The 15,862-nt window shown below is 34.3% G+C and overlaps 3 protein-coding genes across 6 annotated transcripts in view; 2 read left to right on the forward strand and 1 right to left on the reverse strand.

Moving 5' to 3' along the window:
* The window catches only part of zgc:173742 (DNA topoisomerase I, mitochondrial), a 42,046-nt gene extending 38,999 nt beyond the window's left edge, over positions 1–3,047 (forward strand). Inside the window, exons 17-20 of the mRNA XM_051134422.1 lie at positions 2,063–2,190; positions 2,312–2,406; positions 2,521–2,670; positions 2,767–3,047. Of these exons, the coding sequence (XP_050990379.1) occupies positions 2,063–2,190; positions 2,312–2,406; positions 2,521–2,670; positions 2,767–2,869 (476 nt within the window). The 3' untranslated portion in view covers positions 2,870–3,047. The remainder of the gene's footprint in view (positions 1–2,062; positions 2,191–2,311; positions 2,407–2,520; positions 2,671–2,766) is intronic.
* A 1,371-nt stretch (positions 3,048–4,418) lies between these two features.
* On the reverse strand, positions 4,419–7,244 carry hsbp1b (heat shock factor binding protein 1b). Its single transcript, XM_051135186.1, has 4 exons — positions 7,074–7,244; positions 6,755–6,821; positions 4,828–4,951; positions 4,419–4,722 (listed from the first exon to the last, which is right to left on the reverse strand). The coding sequence occupies exons 1-3, from the start codon at positions 7,116–7,118 to the stop codon at positions 4,833–4,835; spliced, it is 231 nt and encodes a 76-aa protein (XP_050991143.1). The 5' UTR covers positions 7,119–7,244; the 3' UTR covers positions 4,419–4,722; positions 4,828–4,832.
* The window catches only part of si:dkey-246g23.2 (solute carrier family 66 member 2), a 55,337-nt gene continuing 44,445 nt past the window's right edge, over positions 4,971–15,862 (forward strand). The window contains exons 1-4 of one of the 4 annotated variants that reach the window (XM_051135183.1): positions 4,971–4,986; positions 7,778–7,925; positions 10,954–11,193; positions 12,980–13,113. In XM_051135183.1, coding sequence (XP_050991140.1) covers positions 10,994–11,193; positions 12,980–13,113 — 334 coding nt within the window. In that variant the 5' untranslated portion in view covers positions 4,971–4,986; positions 7,778–7,925; positions 10,954–10,993. Of the gene's footprint in view, positions 4,987–7,328; positions 7,926–10,679; positions 10,826–10,953; positions 11,194–12,979; positions 13,114–15,862 lie in introns of those variants that run through there. The other 3 variants (XM_051135182.1, XM_051135185.1, XM_051135184.1) reach the window with 3 other exon arrangements.

The raw sequence follows: 15,862 nt of genomic DNA on the forward strand, positions 1-15,862 counted from the left end.
CACTTTTTACACTACCAGTTAAAAATCTTTGAACAGTAGGATTTTTAATGTTTTTTTTTGTTTGTTTGTTTGTTTTTTTTTTTAAAGAATTCTCTTTTGCTTACCAAGCCTGCATTTATTCAATCCTTTCAGCAAAAGCAGAAATATTGTAAAATATTTTTACTATTTAAAATAACTGCCTTCTATTTGAGTATATTTTAAAGTGTATTTTATTCCTGTGATCAAAGCTACATTTTCAGCATCATTACTCCAGTCTTCGGTGTCACATGATCCTTCAGAATCATTCTAATATGCTGATTTGCTGTTCAAGAAACATTTTTTATTATTATTGTCAATATATTTAACAGTTGGGTACATGGGGTACTTTTTTTTTTTTTTTTTTTTTTTTTTTGTTAGGATACTTTAATGAATAGAAAGATTCAATAATCAGCATTTATCTGAAATAAAAAGCTTTTGTAACATTATACACTATATCATTTAAAAGCTTGGAGCCAGTATATATATATATATATATATATATATATATATATATATATATATATATATATATATATATGATAAATGTTTTTAAGCAGCAAATCAGAATATTAGAATGATTTCTGAAGGATCATGTGACTGGAGTAATCATGCTAAAAATTCAACTTTGAAATCACAGAAATAAATTTTAAAATATATTCCAATAGAAAACAGTTATTTAAAATAGTAAAAATATTTCAAATGTTTTCGCTGTATTTTGGATCAAATAAATGCAGTCTTGGTGAGCAAAAGAAACTTTAAAACACATTACTGTTTAAAAACTTTTGACTGGTAGTGTATGTACATATATCTACTTAATTACTCTAATTACATCATGCGTCAATTCATTAATCACACAGCAATTTTGGCTGAGAAATTACCCCTTATTTAAAGTCACTGTATTAAATAAAAAAAGCAATGAATAGACATTAAAGAAAAGCAGCTTGAGAAAGAAATAATTTGTTTCCTCAACACTGCATAAATAATGATAATATTGGAAAAAATTAAATGATATTCTAAATATGAAATCAAAACAGCCAGTAGGTGGCAGCAAGTCATTTTCTTGGTAAATTAGTAGCTAATTCAAGCATTTATTTAGCTGATTCTTTCAAACAGCTGATTCAACTGTCCTTATGAATGGGTCACTGAATTATTGGTTCACTCATTTCTTGTTTCTTTGTTCATTTAGTTTAGTTTGATTTATTAAAAGAAATAATCTTTATCATATGGAATTGTTTAAAAAGTAGCTATATTTAGGGCTAAGATTTCAGATTTCAAATTATGTGCATTTTATTACAGTATTCAAACCATAAATGTCGTTTTGGCGCTTTAATGTGGAGTCACAGATCGCTGTAGCGCCTCAGTTCAAGAGAAGCGGCGGGTGATCATGTGAACAGATCATCTACTCCACTTTAAAACTAGTTTTAGCACAAAATTAACATGAATTAGTATCCGAAGGTATGTTAAAAGAAAGAGTACAACTTCAGAAAAACATTCGGTGATGTTGGTCAGCTAGAAAAATAAACTAGAGAGGAGCATTTTGCTAAATATGTGCAACAAAGAACTTTTTTATTTTTTTATTTTTACTGTTCTTCAATGTGTAATTTGTTTAAAGACAGACATTTAAATGTTTATATTTATAAAAACGAATTGGAGTAGCTATATAGTTATGCAATTGTAACTTTACTATTATAAAAAACTTAACTGAGTGTAAATTAAGCGTTTGTATGCAAATCAGTTCATTTCAACCGTCAGTATTATGGTAATGTAGTACCAACTGACTCATGTATATTTTACAGCGTTAGTTAAGATATTTTTTTTCCTTGAGAAAATTTGGCATGTACTGTACCTGCTGTATATCCAAAATAATCGATATCAAATCAGAAATCGAATCGAATTGCAAGCTTATGAATCAGGATTAACTCGTTTGCTCTGAAGGAGGAATGTATGTAACAGCTGCCAGTTTCTACATTTAAATATATCCGTGACTGCATTTTGTAAATCTTCTCACTTTTATGTGTGTGTTAATGGTTCATTCTTACCACAGTGAAGGATAATGTGGCGGAGAAGTTGCTCTCTTACAACCGAGCAAACCGTGCGGTTGCAATACTATGTAACCATCAGCGGGCGCCGCCAAAGACCTTCGAACAATCCATGGCGAACCTGCAGTCAAAGGTACTGGAAGATCCAAGACTGAGTAGTGAGGGCAAAAAATCAATATCATAAAAGAAACATTTGAATATGATACTGTTTTATTCGGTTTTGTTTTTCCTCTCTTCTCTTGCTTTTTTTTAAGATTGACAGCAGGAAGGAGCAGCTGGACTTGGCTAAGAAAGAACTAAAGCAGGCCAAGAAAGAAGCCAAAGGGAGCTCGGACAACAAGCTGCTCATGTCAGTATCTTCTTCCAGGCCTCTGAGACGTTTGTTGGCTTTTCTAGCTATTAGGATCCTTTAATAGATGAATGTGACATACACATGTACAAAGGATATTTTGTGTGTGTTCAGGGTGGTGGAGAAGAAGAAGAAAGCTGTGCAGAGGTGTGAGGAACAGCTGCTGAAGATGGAGGTTCAGGCTACAGACAGAGAGGAGAACAAACAGATCGCTCTGAGCACCTCCAAACTCAACTACCTGGATCCACGCATCAGCGTGGCCTGGTGAGGTCATACGCATACACAAACGCTACACAGGAAGTCTTATTGTATTTCGTATCATAACGTTTTCGGTTTCTTTACTTTGTTTTGTACTTCTAGGTGTAAGAACATGGAGGTGCCGCTTGATAAAATTTACAACAAAACCCTAAGGGACAAGTTTGCCTGGGCTATCGACATGACCGAACTTGACTTTGTGTTCTGAGCGTGGTTTGTTTATCCTACAATTTACCTCAGTACTTTATACTAATGTACATTTTAATCAAAACTGTTAACTAAATCGTGCAGCCAAGTTTTAATGTTGCCTGTTATATTGTTCAGTTTTTATATGAATCAAATTCACATGTTCTAAGTTATTTTAAGAAAGTTCAATAAATGATGTTCTTTTGTAGGGAAATCTTAAGTCTTTTTTTTGTTTGTTTTTGTTTTTGTATATTACTACAGAAGCTTCTTGGGAGACAAACCCCCCAAATTATTATGCTCATCAAAAAAATCTAAAACGGTAATGTTCTGAAAATTATTGCAATTTCTAATATTGTTTTCCTATTTTAATATACTTTAAAATAGAATTTATTTCCATGACACAGCACTGAATTTTCATCAGCCATTACGATCCTTCAGAAATCATTCTAATATGCTGATTTATTATCAGTGTTGAAACTGTTGTGCTTTTTTTGAAAGCTGTGATACTTTTTTCTTTGATCCTTTGATGAATAAAAAGAACATAATTTACCCAAAATATTTTTTTCAAACAATATAAATCATTACTATCACTTTTTATCAATTTAACACATCTTTGCTTAATAAAAGTATTCATTTCTTCAAAAAAAACTATATATACTGACCCTAAGCTTTTAAATACTAGTGTATATTGTAACAACAAAATCTATTTTGAATAAACACTGTTCATTTATCCTGGAAAAAGTATCACAGGTCCCAAAAAATATTAAGCAGCGCAACTGTTTCCGACACTGATTATAAATCAAAATATAAGAATGATTTCTAAAGGATCATATGACACAGACTGGAGTAATGATGCTGAAAATTCAGCTTTGTTTCACAGAAATAAATTGTATTTTAAAGTATGTAAAAAGAAAAAAAAAGAAAACTGTCATTTTAAATTTCAATAATATTTCACAAAATTGCAATTGATGCATCCTTAACATTAAAATATAATTATGTTGTGACATTATCATCACAAATATGGTCAAAATATATAGAAATTCTCATTAACATAATGTAAAAAAAAAAGAAAAAAAAAACAGTAATGGAAATCATCTGGTCCTGATACAATTGTATTAGATTCTGTATGACACATACTTCAATGATTTACAAATATTTTATTATGAAATATAATGCAAGTTATTACTTGTTAAAATATTACTTTATTATTTTGGTGTAAAATGCTCATCGTTTTCCCTGAATCAAAAATAGATTTTTCTTGGGTCAAAATTCTTATCCATTGATTTAGTCAAATTTTAGCTTAAGCCATTTAAGTTCTGCATCATACAGTAGACTTTTGATAGCGATGTGGCTTTAAATGGCATATAAAGGTGTTAATCATCATCTTACCCAGTTTAAACATTGATCAGTTATAAACAAAGTGATTTACATTTCCAAGAATTCACCCTGTGTATTCAACCCAAGAGACTTTGCATGTCAGCATGTTTCTTTCATTTATTTAACTCGCTTGCAAATGCTACAAAGCATGAAACTGTGAAAGCTATACCAGTAAAGAAAGATGAGGACACATGTTTTAAGAAACAACTTTAATTCAACAACAAATTCACTTTAACAGGAATGGTATTACATTGGCACTTGGGCTAGTGCTATTACAGTAATGCAGGGTTCTACAGTTGGATGTCGTGTTTAAAAAGTTCCTTGCAATCCAATACAGAAAAAGGAAAAAAAGTGTAGCATACAGTCACAGTATTAGGACTGACTTTAATTCCTTCTAAATATTAAAAAAAGCATCACATCAAACCAAAATATGTTAGTCACCATAGAGAAAATTTTGCTGCTCCTGAAGAGTATCGGTAGTTTCTGCTACTCAGCATTCTGTGAAAGATAACAGTGCATTTTAATACAGTATACCAGAATGAAATGCATTTCTAATTTCCATTTAAAAAAAAAAACATTCACAACTGGTTTCAGCTAAAATACCTCTACTAGGAGGCCTCTCCCTCTTTGACCTTGTTCTCCCCTTCAATCTCTTCCACTCCTGCCTGAGTCATCAGGTCTGCTATATTCTTCTCTAGATCATCAATGCGGGTGCTCATTTCATCAAGTGAAGCTTGTTAAGGAAGATGCGAGCAAGTACAGGTAATACCACCATTCATATTCATATCAAGGCACTGAGTGCATGGCTAACACTATGTTCTTAGTATATTTTGAGTGTTAACAAAATGTATGTCTAAACCTACATAGTAGTACTTAAAGCATTTACTTAAAACATTTGGATTTTTGTAGATAGTTCTGTGGTGAAAATGTGGAGCTCAAATATATATGAAAACATTTGTATGAATCTGCTAATGAGTTTGTGAAATGCTCTTGCTGTTCTATAATGGTGGTTCTGGCAATTCAGTGGTTAAAGATCTGGAATAATCCCTTAAAGGATGACGGTTTAGAGCTTGGAATAGAGGGTTTGCACTTATGTCACAAGTCAAAAGTTGCAGTTAATATACTACTAAACACGGTTTCCTGCGTGTAGAACCCGCTAAATCATATAAAGAAGGACTTGTTAAGCAGGAAATGCCTCAATAGTTTGACTAACTAAAGTTAATAGGTGGTAAAGATACGTACAAGCAGTATTAATTAATATATCAGCCTATTATTTCACCTACCTGACCGGAAATTAATAGAACAAACAGGAATGTTGTGAAAATTCTTGCCCCGGAAATCCTGGTTCAGTTTAGCCGACCACAAACGGACAGTTTTTTGCACTCTTCTCCTTGATTTGTTATAACTTTTGGCAGACTATAGTACTCTAAATGTTTTTCCTGGTCTGACCGATTAGTACAGCCCAAAACATGATAGTAATTTACCAATTTCAGCAGCAATAATCAGCAAAATGTACGAGTTTCGTTGGTTAAGTGGTATTGTTTACATTAAGTGCCACCAATATGGCCAACTGATGACGCGTCGTGAAAACTCTATATGTGACCCTGGACCACAAAACCAGTCTTAAGTCGCTGGGGTTTATTTGTAGCAATAGCCAAAAATACATTGTATGGGTCAAAAATTGATTTTTTTTTTTTTTTTCTATGGCAAAAATCATTAGGAAATTAAGTAAAGATCATGTTCCATGAAGATATTTTGTAAAATTCCTACTGTAAACGTATGAAAACTTAATTTTTAATTAGTAATATACATTGTTAAGAACATTATTTGAAGAACTTTAAAGGTGATTTTCTCAATATTTTGTTTTTTTTTTGGAACCCTCAGATTCCTGAGTTTTAAATAGTTGTATCTCGGCCAAATATTGTCCTATCCTAACAAACCATACATCAATGAAAAGCTTATTCTGCTTTCATATGATGTATAAATCTCAATTTTGAAAACATGACCCTTACGACTGGTTTTGTGATCCTGGGTCACATATAGTTAAGACCCCCTCTCGCCTTTGTACCACAAGGTTTTCTTAGGTTCTATGAAGGTAAGTTAAATTTAAGACTTTTAGACCAAATAAAAAAATTTGATGACCACATTGAGTTGAAATGGCAGCAAGTCAAAGACTCTTTAGACGTTTGCACTGAGGAAAAAATTCATTTTTAGCATTATATGCAATAATTAATGCCATGACTATGGATCTAAGACGTTCTGCTCTGATTTGAGATTTTTTCTTTCATTTGTGGAAGTGCAAATTAACACTTCTAAAGACCTGCAAAAACCCTGGTTCCCTGAGTAAGGCATTTTTGCTCCTATTCCTTTCAGATAGACTGTATGTGAAATATAAATGACAACTGATCTCATTTAAAGACCTCTAAACAGCTTGCTGTGATATTGAAATTTGAGGCATAGCCTCAGGGACTATTGCGGCCTCACTGAAAAATTATACAGATATAACGTTACCAAAAACAAGAAAGGATATTTCTCCCGATGATCTGGTCTGACATTGTCTGGAACTTATCCTGCATCTGCTGCAGCAATGTCTGCACCTGTTAGGGAGAAACATCCAGATAATCTAGCTAATATGTAAAACGCATAAACATATGCAAATACATCAAGTCAAAAGATGTAATAAATAAGCTTGTTAAGTCACAACAATTATATTCTCAGTCAAATCTACTTTGAAGTTATAAACGAAGCTTATGTCGCATCAAAATAATCTAAGTAGAACAGATAAACAGGGCCTAGCATTAGCCTACCTTAGTAAACCACAAACAAATGTCGTTCGTTATCAAACTTACCACTGCTGTGAGATCCTGCACCGATTTGGGGTCTGTCTCTGCCATATTTATTAAATAAATAATCTGTACAACTGCAAAAAGATGTGTATTCGTCTACAAATCGTGTATCTTCTCAGCACTTTGCTTCAAATGATCAGCTGTTGGCTAAATCACGGAGTTGTGAAAAATATCGCGAGATTTTAGAAACCTCTTAGCGAGAGATTCCCACAGCTGCAGGCAGGCAAATCAGCCTCTGGCGTGATCAGACGAGCAGTAGCAGGACAGTGCACACCCAATGATGCAGTTATTTAATCTGTTAAAACCATTGACAGGTTACAACAGGATAGGCTAGAATCTATTTAAATAATTCAGCTGTTTTTGTTGCGAAATACAAACATGGTTATTCTTGGTCCATTTCAGGTTAAGGTACTAGCAGAGATTACCAACAGGCTTTATGAGATACATATTTTGACCTAGCAATTTTTTCAAAGAAAACAGACGTAGGTTTATGGGTAAAATAATATGCAAGTTGTTGTTTATACATGGTATAGCCTACAAGAAAGGGACATTGTTTTGTTGTTTGTTACCACGTACCGTTCCAATAATTTAACCTCAAAATGAAAACAATGGAAGTAGTAGCGCTACTCAAACAAATTTTGGTTTGATAAGATCTCGTGGTGTTCTCTGTTTATTTGTTTCTTTCCTCTTCCTCTCTGTAACACTAGACCGATGAGAGCTGCGCGGTCAAGCCCACATCTCCAAACTGCATCAGCCTGATTTAGACTAGATGATGGCTAGATGAGACAGCATATGCTCATGAGTGTGTGTGCTGCTGATATTATAGTTGTCAAACAAGTCTTCGCCCGAAACAAGGTATGCTTGAACTTCCTAAGTTTTTTTCCCCCCTTCTTTGCAGTTGCAACTTCTTTCTTTTATATCAAGCTGCTTCGTTTTAAAGCGAAACCCGCGCGGCGAAACTCTGCTGAATGTGCATAAAGAGTTTTGAGTTTAGCTTTTGAAAACGAAAAGCGCTGTGGTGTTTTGTGCATTGCGTTTAACTGCTGATCGGAGAGTTGTTGCACGCGATACTGCATACTGAGATTCACTTTGATTTATCAGGTTCACTTGACACGCAGTCGATAAAATATGCACAGTTGCACACCCGGATTCATATATCCCCGAAAGGTTTGTCCATATCCTTGTAATGATTTGCGATGTCCTGTTCGTGGACGAATTGTTCTTTTGAATCGGATCTTTTTCAGTGAATTGTTTGAAACGGTTCAGCGGTGTACTGTTCGTAAACGAATTGTTCTTTTGAATCGGATCTTTTTCAATAAAATGTTTGAACGTGCAAAAAAAAAGGTCCGAACGATGTCGTTCACGAATAAAAACTAAAACATTTGCGGTTCTCAAATTAATCGAGTGGGTTGGAGTGAATTCTTTCGGATAAGTCCGATTCGTTTATATAACTTTGAAGTGAATAAAGGATTTAGCTGACAGTGTTGGGGAAAGTTACTAAAAGTAGCCCTAATGGATTACAATATTGCGTTACTCCCTAAAAAGATAACTAATTATGCTCCCTAGTTACTTTTTATGTAAAGTAATGCGTTACGTTACTTTTGCTTTACTTTTTAAATCTGGGGTGGCTCTTGTGTTTGTTGGGGTTTTTTTAAGTTCTGTTTTTGCCCTTTCAAACCAAAAGTGAAATAAATAAGACTCAGGCTGAAGGAAATGTGAATTAAAGTTTGTACAGTAGAACACAGGAGAATGAAGTTGAACATGCTTCAGCATTAAAAAACGAAGCACAAATGTTAAATGTTAGTCTAAAGCAATTTTTGCTTATTAGTATGGCTGAATTAGGTCATCGAAGGTCAGCAGTAAAAACGTTAGTTAATACAATGGGATTAAATACATATGTGTTATTTAACAAATTGAATTATTGCAAGTTTGCCACATATTTTGAGATCACCTGTGCACTTTAGGCTACTCCTGACTTCCCTCAACATGGGGACGGGAGAGCTATCAGTCAGTCAATTGGAAAACAAAGCAACTTATGTTACTTATTTGAAAAAGTAACAAAGATATTTTCTTGTAAATTAAAAAGTAATGTGTTACTTTACTAGTTATTTGAAAAAAGTAATCTGATTACGTAACGTGCATTACCCCTAACTCCTATAAATGATAAGTCAAAAAGTTGCTTTAACTGTCAAATATCTGAAATATTAACTAATACAACTGACAAAATTTACATCTCATTTGTATGGTGGTTTTAAACAACATCCTGTGTTGTGGTAAATAAGTTGTACTATTTAATACTGTAAATTCAAATCAACTTATATTTAGGCATCATTTACATTTAATGCGTTGAACTGTGGCTGTGACAAACTAGACTTAGTCACATGATTAAACTCTTAAAACGTAAAATATAATAAATATAAATACACAGCTTTATTCTTTAATCGAATGCTTTTAGATTTTACGATACTTGATGAAAAATAATCACTGAATAGGATCGATTGAAATGAATTGTTCAAAAGAATCGACTCAAATGATTCAGACTCCTCATCACTAAAAATAGTCTTAGTAGCAGTTCACACGAGGCTTCGTTGCTCTTAAAACTATTAGCGTGCGATTAAATGGAAGTTTAATGATTTTCTAAGATGCAATTGTTAAAAAGTGTACAGAAAAAGAAAAATTTGAAACGCAATGCAGTGACAAACCCACTCTTTAGGTTGGAACTAACTTAAGGGATTTTACTGCTGTCCACATTTCCTGCTGGATCCAGTTTCTAAAGAGCATAACACAGACGTGCACATTGCATTATATGAAGTGCCTCAAACATACCAAACATATTTTATGCCCATGTTCGCCATTCCAGAAAAATGATAGGCTTTTTATGTCCGGCAAAGCTAAGTCTATTTACAGTAGGTGTGGATCTAGACATCTGTTCATGTAGGAGACACAAAAGTGAGAGAGGTGGAGACATGTCAGAAGAGCCCAACCCCCTACGGAATGCAGAAGTTATGCAACACCTCTATGTACAGTAGCAGCTCTCTTTGCTGGACCTTTAGGTACTTGGTAACGAGTACTTGGTTCCAGCTGACTTCATGGGGATTAGTGAACATTCCTTACTAATCTGACCACTTAAACCACAAAATCTCCTTTAAAATGTTGCAGGACCTTTATTGTTTAAAAATATTATATGTGTAAAAAAAAATTATTTAAATATTTTACTTGCATTATAATTACGTATATTTAAAAATATACACAATATAAAATTATAATCTAAATAAATAAAAAAATAAATAAATGTAATGTTAGCAGAGATTACACATTCTTGCATCACAAACCTTTATAGAATATTCACACCCTCAGGAAACATGTCTTGTGCTGAATTGGGGAACTGATGCTGCAAAGTAAACTTGAAACTATTTTGAAACTTCTCAGCAGTGTGTTTTAAAACCTGTGACTCAGCCTTTTCTTTTGATGTGACGTTTGTCTGGTCAGAAACAAAAAGGAGCCTTATCTTTTGGTGCACAGTCCTCCTTTGAGCACAAACATCCTGTTTAGCTGAGATATCGTCAGAATGGGTGGCAGCATGTACTGTAGACGACTCTTAATGTTCCTGACTTCTCTGAAAATGGTCCCTCATTGGATTTCATGTCCAGAAAGGCCCACATGAATCATTTACAATGCATTTATATTGTGGGTATTGTCATTCCTGTGGGAGCTTTAAAGTTACTGAAGATGGCACTGTTGCTTTTATTGGTGCTGTAAGGGTTTGTTGCAGCAATATATGCCTGTTTTATTAGTTTTAGCTTATTTTAGCTAGCAGACAGCTAATTTAATCTCGATTGCACTTTCTATATTTGTGATCAAGTGTTCTAACCTCTTCTTGCAGGGTATGGGAGTATAAAGACAGAGGTTTGTGAAACACAGCCATGGAGCAGGGGTCAGAGGAGAACATGGAGAGCTCATGGGCTCTGCTCTCCTGGATGGCTTCTGGCGTGATGGTGTTTGGAGGTGCGGTGCCTTACGTACCCCAGTACCAGGAGATCCAGAGGACCAATAATGCTGAGGGATTCTCAACAAGAGTCTGTCTGGTGTTGCTCGTTGCTAATATACTTCGCATTTTCTTCTGGTGAGTGGAGGAGAGTTAATGTTACTGCAGCAGCAGTTAGAGTTAATTGATGGCTTAGGGGCTAATGAAGGCTAATGTGGGCCAATGTAGAATTAAAGTGAAATAAACAAGAGCAAATCTAATTAATAAAGGCTGAATTTTAGTATATTTGTAGGCTATTTGCCAGACTTCTCAAATAATTTAGTCTGCCTAAACCCCGCCTCTTTTTAAATTAATCTGCAAGTTTGTATTCAAATCTTCCTCCATCCAATCAATGATCAGTGGATAGAACCAAGCCCCGCCCCTAATTTTTTTTTCCCTTTGACAATGTTTTAATTGCATATGCGTTACAATACAGTAAAAAAAGTCTTTACTTTTGTTCTGACGCAGTAATCTGCACCTCAGTACTGTAGTACATTAAAACAGTATGCAGTATTTACATACTGGGTGTAAATTATAGTTTTAATCCAATTTATTAAATGGATGCTGCCTTACTGGGACAATAAGCCCTCCCTACACCTACCCTAACCCTAACCGCTCCTTTATTTTCAACTTTTTAATTATTTCCTTTATTTTCATTGAAAATAACTGCTTTTCTGATATGATATGAGGTTTGAAAAGAGAGAAAAACAAGCTCGCCAAAATGAGGATGCGATCACGTTGAAATATGTAGCACAATCTCTTTATCCTCTGCGCAGTCTTTTGTAGTGTTGACTAGTCCAATCACACATTGGTGGGCGGAGTTAGTATAAACAGCCTCTGCCAACAAGGCAGGCTATTTGCACTTAGTGTAAATAGACTCTCTGAAAAAGATAACATTTGCTGAGGGTGATACTCACCCTCAGGCCATCCAAGATGGATCCTTTGGAGCGAATGGGTGCCGTCAGAACGAGAGTTAAAACAGCTGAGAAAAACATCACAGTAATCCACACTTAAGTAGTCCACTTCACATTTTAAATTTTGGGTGATCTATTCCTTTAAACCTTTTGTAGGTGGTTTTTCCAAAAGTCTAAACATTTTCAGAAATCTGGTTTTTAAAATTAACTTTATTTAAAGGGTTAGTTCACCCAAAAATGAAAATTCAATAAGTACTCCCACTCATGTTGTTCCAAACCTGTAAGACCTTCGTTCATCTTTGGAACACAAATTAAGATATTTTTGCTAAAATCTGACAGTTTCTGATCCTCCAGCAATGCAACTACCATGTACAAGGCCCAGAAATGTATTAAGACATCGATAAAATGGTCCTTGTGACATCAGTCGTTTAACCTTAATTTTATGAAGCTGCAAGAATACTTTTTATTTTTACACAAAAATAACTTTATTCAACAATTTCTTCTCTTCTATGTCAGATGGCACGCATTCATTAGAGTAGCACGATATATGCATAATGATGTCCTTACTACCTTTCTGGGCCTTGAACATATCAGTTGTGTTGTTGTCTATGCAGGGTCAGAAAATTCTTGGATTTCATCAAAAATATCTTAATTTGTGCTCTGAAGATGAGCGAAAGTTTTACAGGTTTGGAAAGACATGAAATGAGTAATTAATGACAGAATTTTCATTTTTGGATGAACTATGCCTTTAAATATCTGAACTCATTTGACATTGCAACAGTTGCTCAACCAATGGGGTGTGTTTGGGGCGGGGCTTTCTATTTGATTGACCAAGAAGATGAGTGAACTGTCTAGGAAACCTGTTTGAAAACAGCTGTTATTTTTGTAGTTCTTTTTGTTTGTTTTTTTCTAGTGGCACAGCTTTTACTCGCTTCACCTTTAAATTAGGGATTTATTGTTTTGTTTTGCAGGATAGGCAAACAGTTTGAGCTGCCTTTGCTCCTGCAGAGTGTGGTGATGATTCTCACCATGTTGGCTATGCTACATTTGTGCTGTTCCATCCAGAGCAGCAACCGTGTCAGTACTAAACAGCACCACATCACAGGTAACTACATTAAACACTGTGTGTCTGGCAATAGTCTGAAACACTGCTTTTGCTTTGTAAAAACTACGTGGTTTGACATTTTGTTATCTCATACATTGACGGGATAGTTCACCCCAAAATAAAAGTTCTGTCGTTAATTACTCACCCTCATGTCGTTCCAAACCTGTAAGACCTTCGTTCATCTTCGGAGCACAAATTAAGATATTTTTGATGATATGCGAGATCTCTCTGACCCTGCATAGACAGAAATTGTTAACAATTACGGGTTTGGAATGACATGAGGGTGAGTAATTACTGACAGAATTTTCATTTTTGGATGAACTATCCCTTTAAGTGTAATTGAAGTGTCCAATATTTTAGGGGATCATATGAAGACATTAATCATTGAAAGCAGAAATTTGTAAAGTGCCAGTTTTAATGATTGCTACAGCTTTACAGTATGCAAGTGTTATATTAACGCTTGAGGTCGTGTGAATGGTATGTAAACTTCAGCATGCGAGAGTATTACTAAACAGATATCACCTCCTTGTCTTCTGTCATGTAGATGGGATTAAAACCACATAAATGTTACTCCTTGCCCGGGGCACCAGTCTAGTCCCACATTCATTTATAATGAAGATGTTAAGTGTCTGAGAATATTGGCGACACTTGGATCAGGGTGCAAACTGTGTGTAATTTCCTCTTCGCTCTTCCACAGAATTGATTTATGATAAAGTTAGGCTCCAGTTGATTGGCTTTTTCTGGGCTTGCAAGAGCAGGCTCAATCCGAAGTCAACTTTTTTATGAGATCACTGTCTGGGAGGGAGCTTGGATGATAACATTTTGCTATGTTGTAATAATTAGAAAATTGAATGTGAAATCACACTTAGCTTTAATCTACCTGTCATGTTGATTGATTGAGCTTCAAGGCTGTAACTCGCTCTTTGACTTTGTTATACAGTTTCAGTGTACAAAGCCTGTGTATGAATGCTGACCAGCACTCATTGATACAGTAGACTTAAAGAAATTGACTTTCTAATGCAGTGTTTTTGGAGTGAGTCAGTGATTAACTTGTGAAGTAAATCAGTCAATTTCATTGGTGGGGGGGGCGGGGACAGGGGACTTCCTTTTTTTTAAATGAGACATATGAAATCTGCAAATTTATTTGGAAATTAATATTGGGTTTCATTATCAACAAGTAATTTGTAATTTGCAGTTTTTGTATGGTATCATAATAATACATAAGATAATACATTACAATTATATGGTAAAACACACCAGTTTGCAGTATCAAGCAGCAAAACGAGCTGTTTTGTACAGCTAAAAATAGCTGGAAGTGGATAAGTCCAGAAACCAGACCTATAAAATTTACAAATGCCCACCACGCCCACATTTACGGGAAAAAAAGTTGGATAATTTAATTTTCATGATTGAAAGAATAATTTTAAAGGGGTCATGGCTGAATGCAAATGTTCACTTTTACAGTGTTGTTTGAGCACAGCTCATCACTGTTGACAGTGAGTCAAGATCTACCCTATAATGATAAAAAGCTCATTTGGTTTTTAATTAATCTGTAAAAACAATCCATCAGAATGGGATGATTTTTGCAGAGCTCATTTTGCCAAGGTAAATGAGGGTCTCGTTTCACAAAACCATTGAAAATTTTTAACCAAAGGATATTATAGAATTTTCATGTAAGACCCCAAAGAATCATATCAACGTTTGTTTGTGAAAATGGGCATCATAAATTATATGAGCTTCACCTACAGCAGTTTAATGTTTTTACAACCCTTTTGCTGAATTGTAAAATTATCTCTCAGAGCACAGCTCATTTAGAGCTCATTTGATTTGAACAATCCATCAGAATGGGATGATTTTTGCAGAGCTGATTTTGCCAAGGTAAATAGGGTGTCGTTTTACAAAACCATTGAAAATTTTTAACCAAAGTATATTATAGAATTTTCATTAAGACCCTAAAGAATCATATCAACTTGTGGAAAATGGGCATCCGATGACCCCTTTAATGTTTTTACAACCCTTTTGGAATTGTAAAATTACCACCTTTATGCTGATGACATATAATTATATATATATATATATACATATATATCAGTTGAGCCTAAAGACACTGTTGTAGTAAAAAAAAAAAATTGTCCAACTGTCTGTCCAGCATTGTAAAATGGATGAATGAATTTTTTTTAAAACTGAACAAAGATAAAACCGAAATTCTTATTGTGGGGGAAAAACCTGAGCGGGAGAGGATTGAAGCTGAATTGTGTTTCTTAGCTATACAATGTAAGAAAGACCTGGGTGTCATTTTGGACTGTGATCTGAGTTTTAAGTCTCATATTAACCAAGTTACAAAAACACTATCATCTAAGAAACATTGCCAAGATTCGTCCGTTTTTATCTTTTAATGATGCTAAGAAACTAATTCATGCATTTATGTTCTCTCGACTAGATTACTGCAGCTGTTAATTTTTACAACTGTTTTCAGCATAATAATAACAATAAATGTTTTTTGAGCAGCAAATCAGAATATTAGAATGATTTCTAAAGGATCATGTGACTGGAGTAATGATGCTAAAAATCTAGTTTTGAAATCACAGGAATAAATTATATTTTAAAATATAATTAAAATAGAAAAAGTTATTTTAAATAGTAAAAAGTTTTTGCTGCACTTTGGATCAAATAAATTCAGGTTTGGTGAGCAGAAGAGACTCAGAAATGCAGAAAAATATTACAAATCTTACTGTTCAAAAACTTTGAC

The sequence above is a fragment of the Labeo rohita genome, chromosome 18 (genome assembly GCF_022985175.1).
Source record: "Labeo rohita strain BAU-BD-2019 chromosome 18, IGBB_LRoh.1.0, whole genome shotgun sequence".
Lineage (NCBI taxonomy): Eukaryota > Metazoa > Chordata > Actinopteri > Cypriniformes > Cyprinidae > Labeo > Labeo rohita.

Coding starts and splice junctions, on each gene's coding strand:
- hsbp1b (XM_051135186.1), bottom strand. CDS start 7,118: ATGGCAGAGACAGACCCCAAATCGGTGCAGGATCTCACAGCAGTG. Junction 6,822..7,073: donor TGCAGGATCTCACAGCAGTG/GTAAGTTTGATA, acceptor TCTCCCTAACAG/GTGCAGACATTGCTGCAGCA. Junction 4,952..6,754: donor AGACCAGATCATCGGGAGAA/ATATCCTTTCTT, acceptor AACAAGCTTCAC/TTGATGAAATGAGCACCCGC.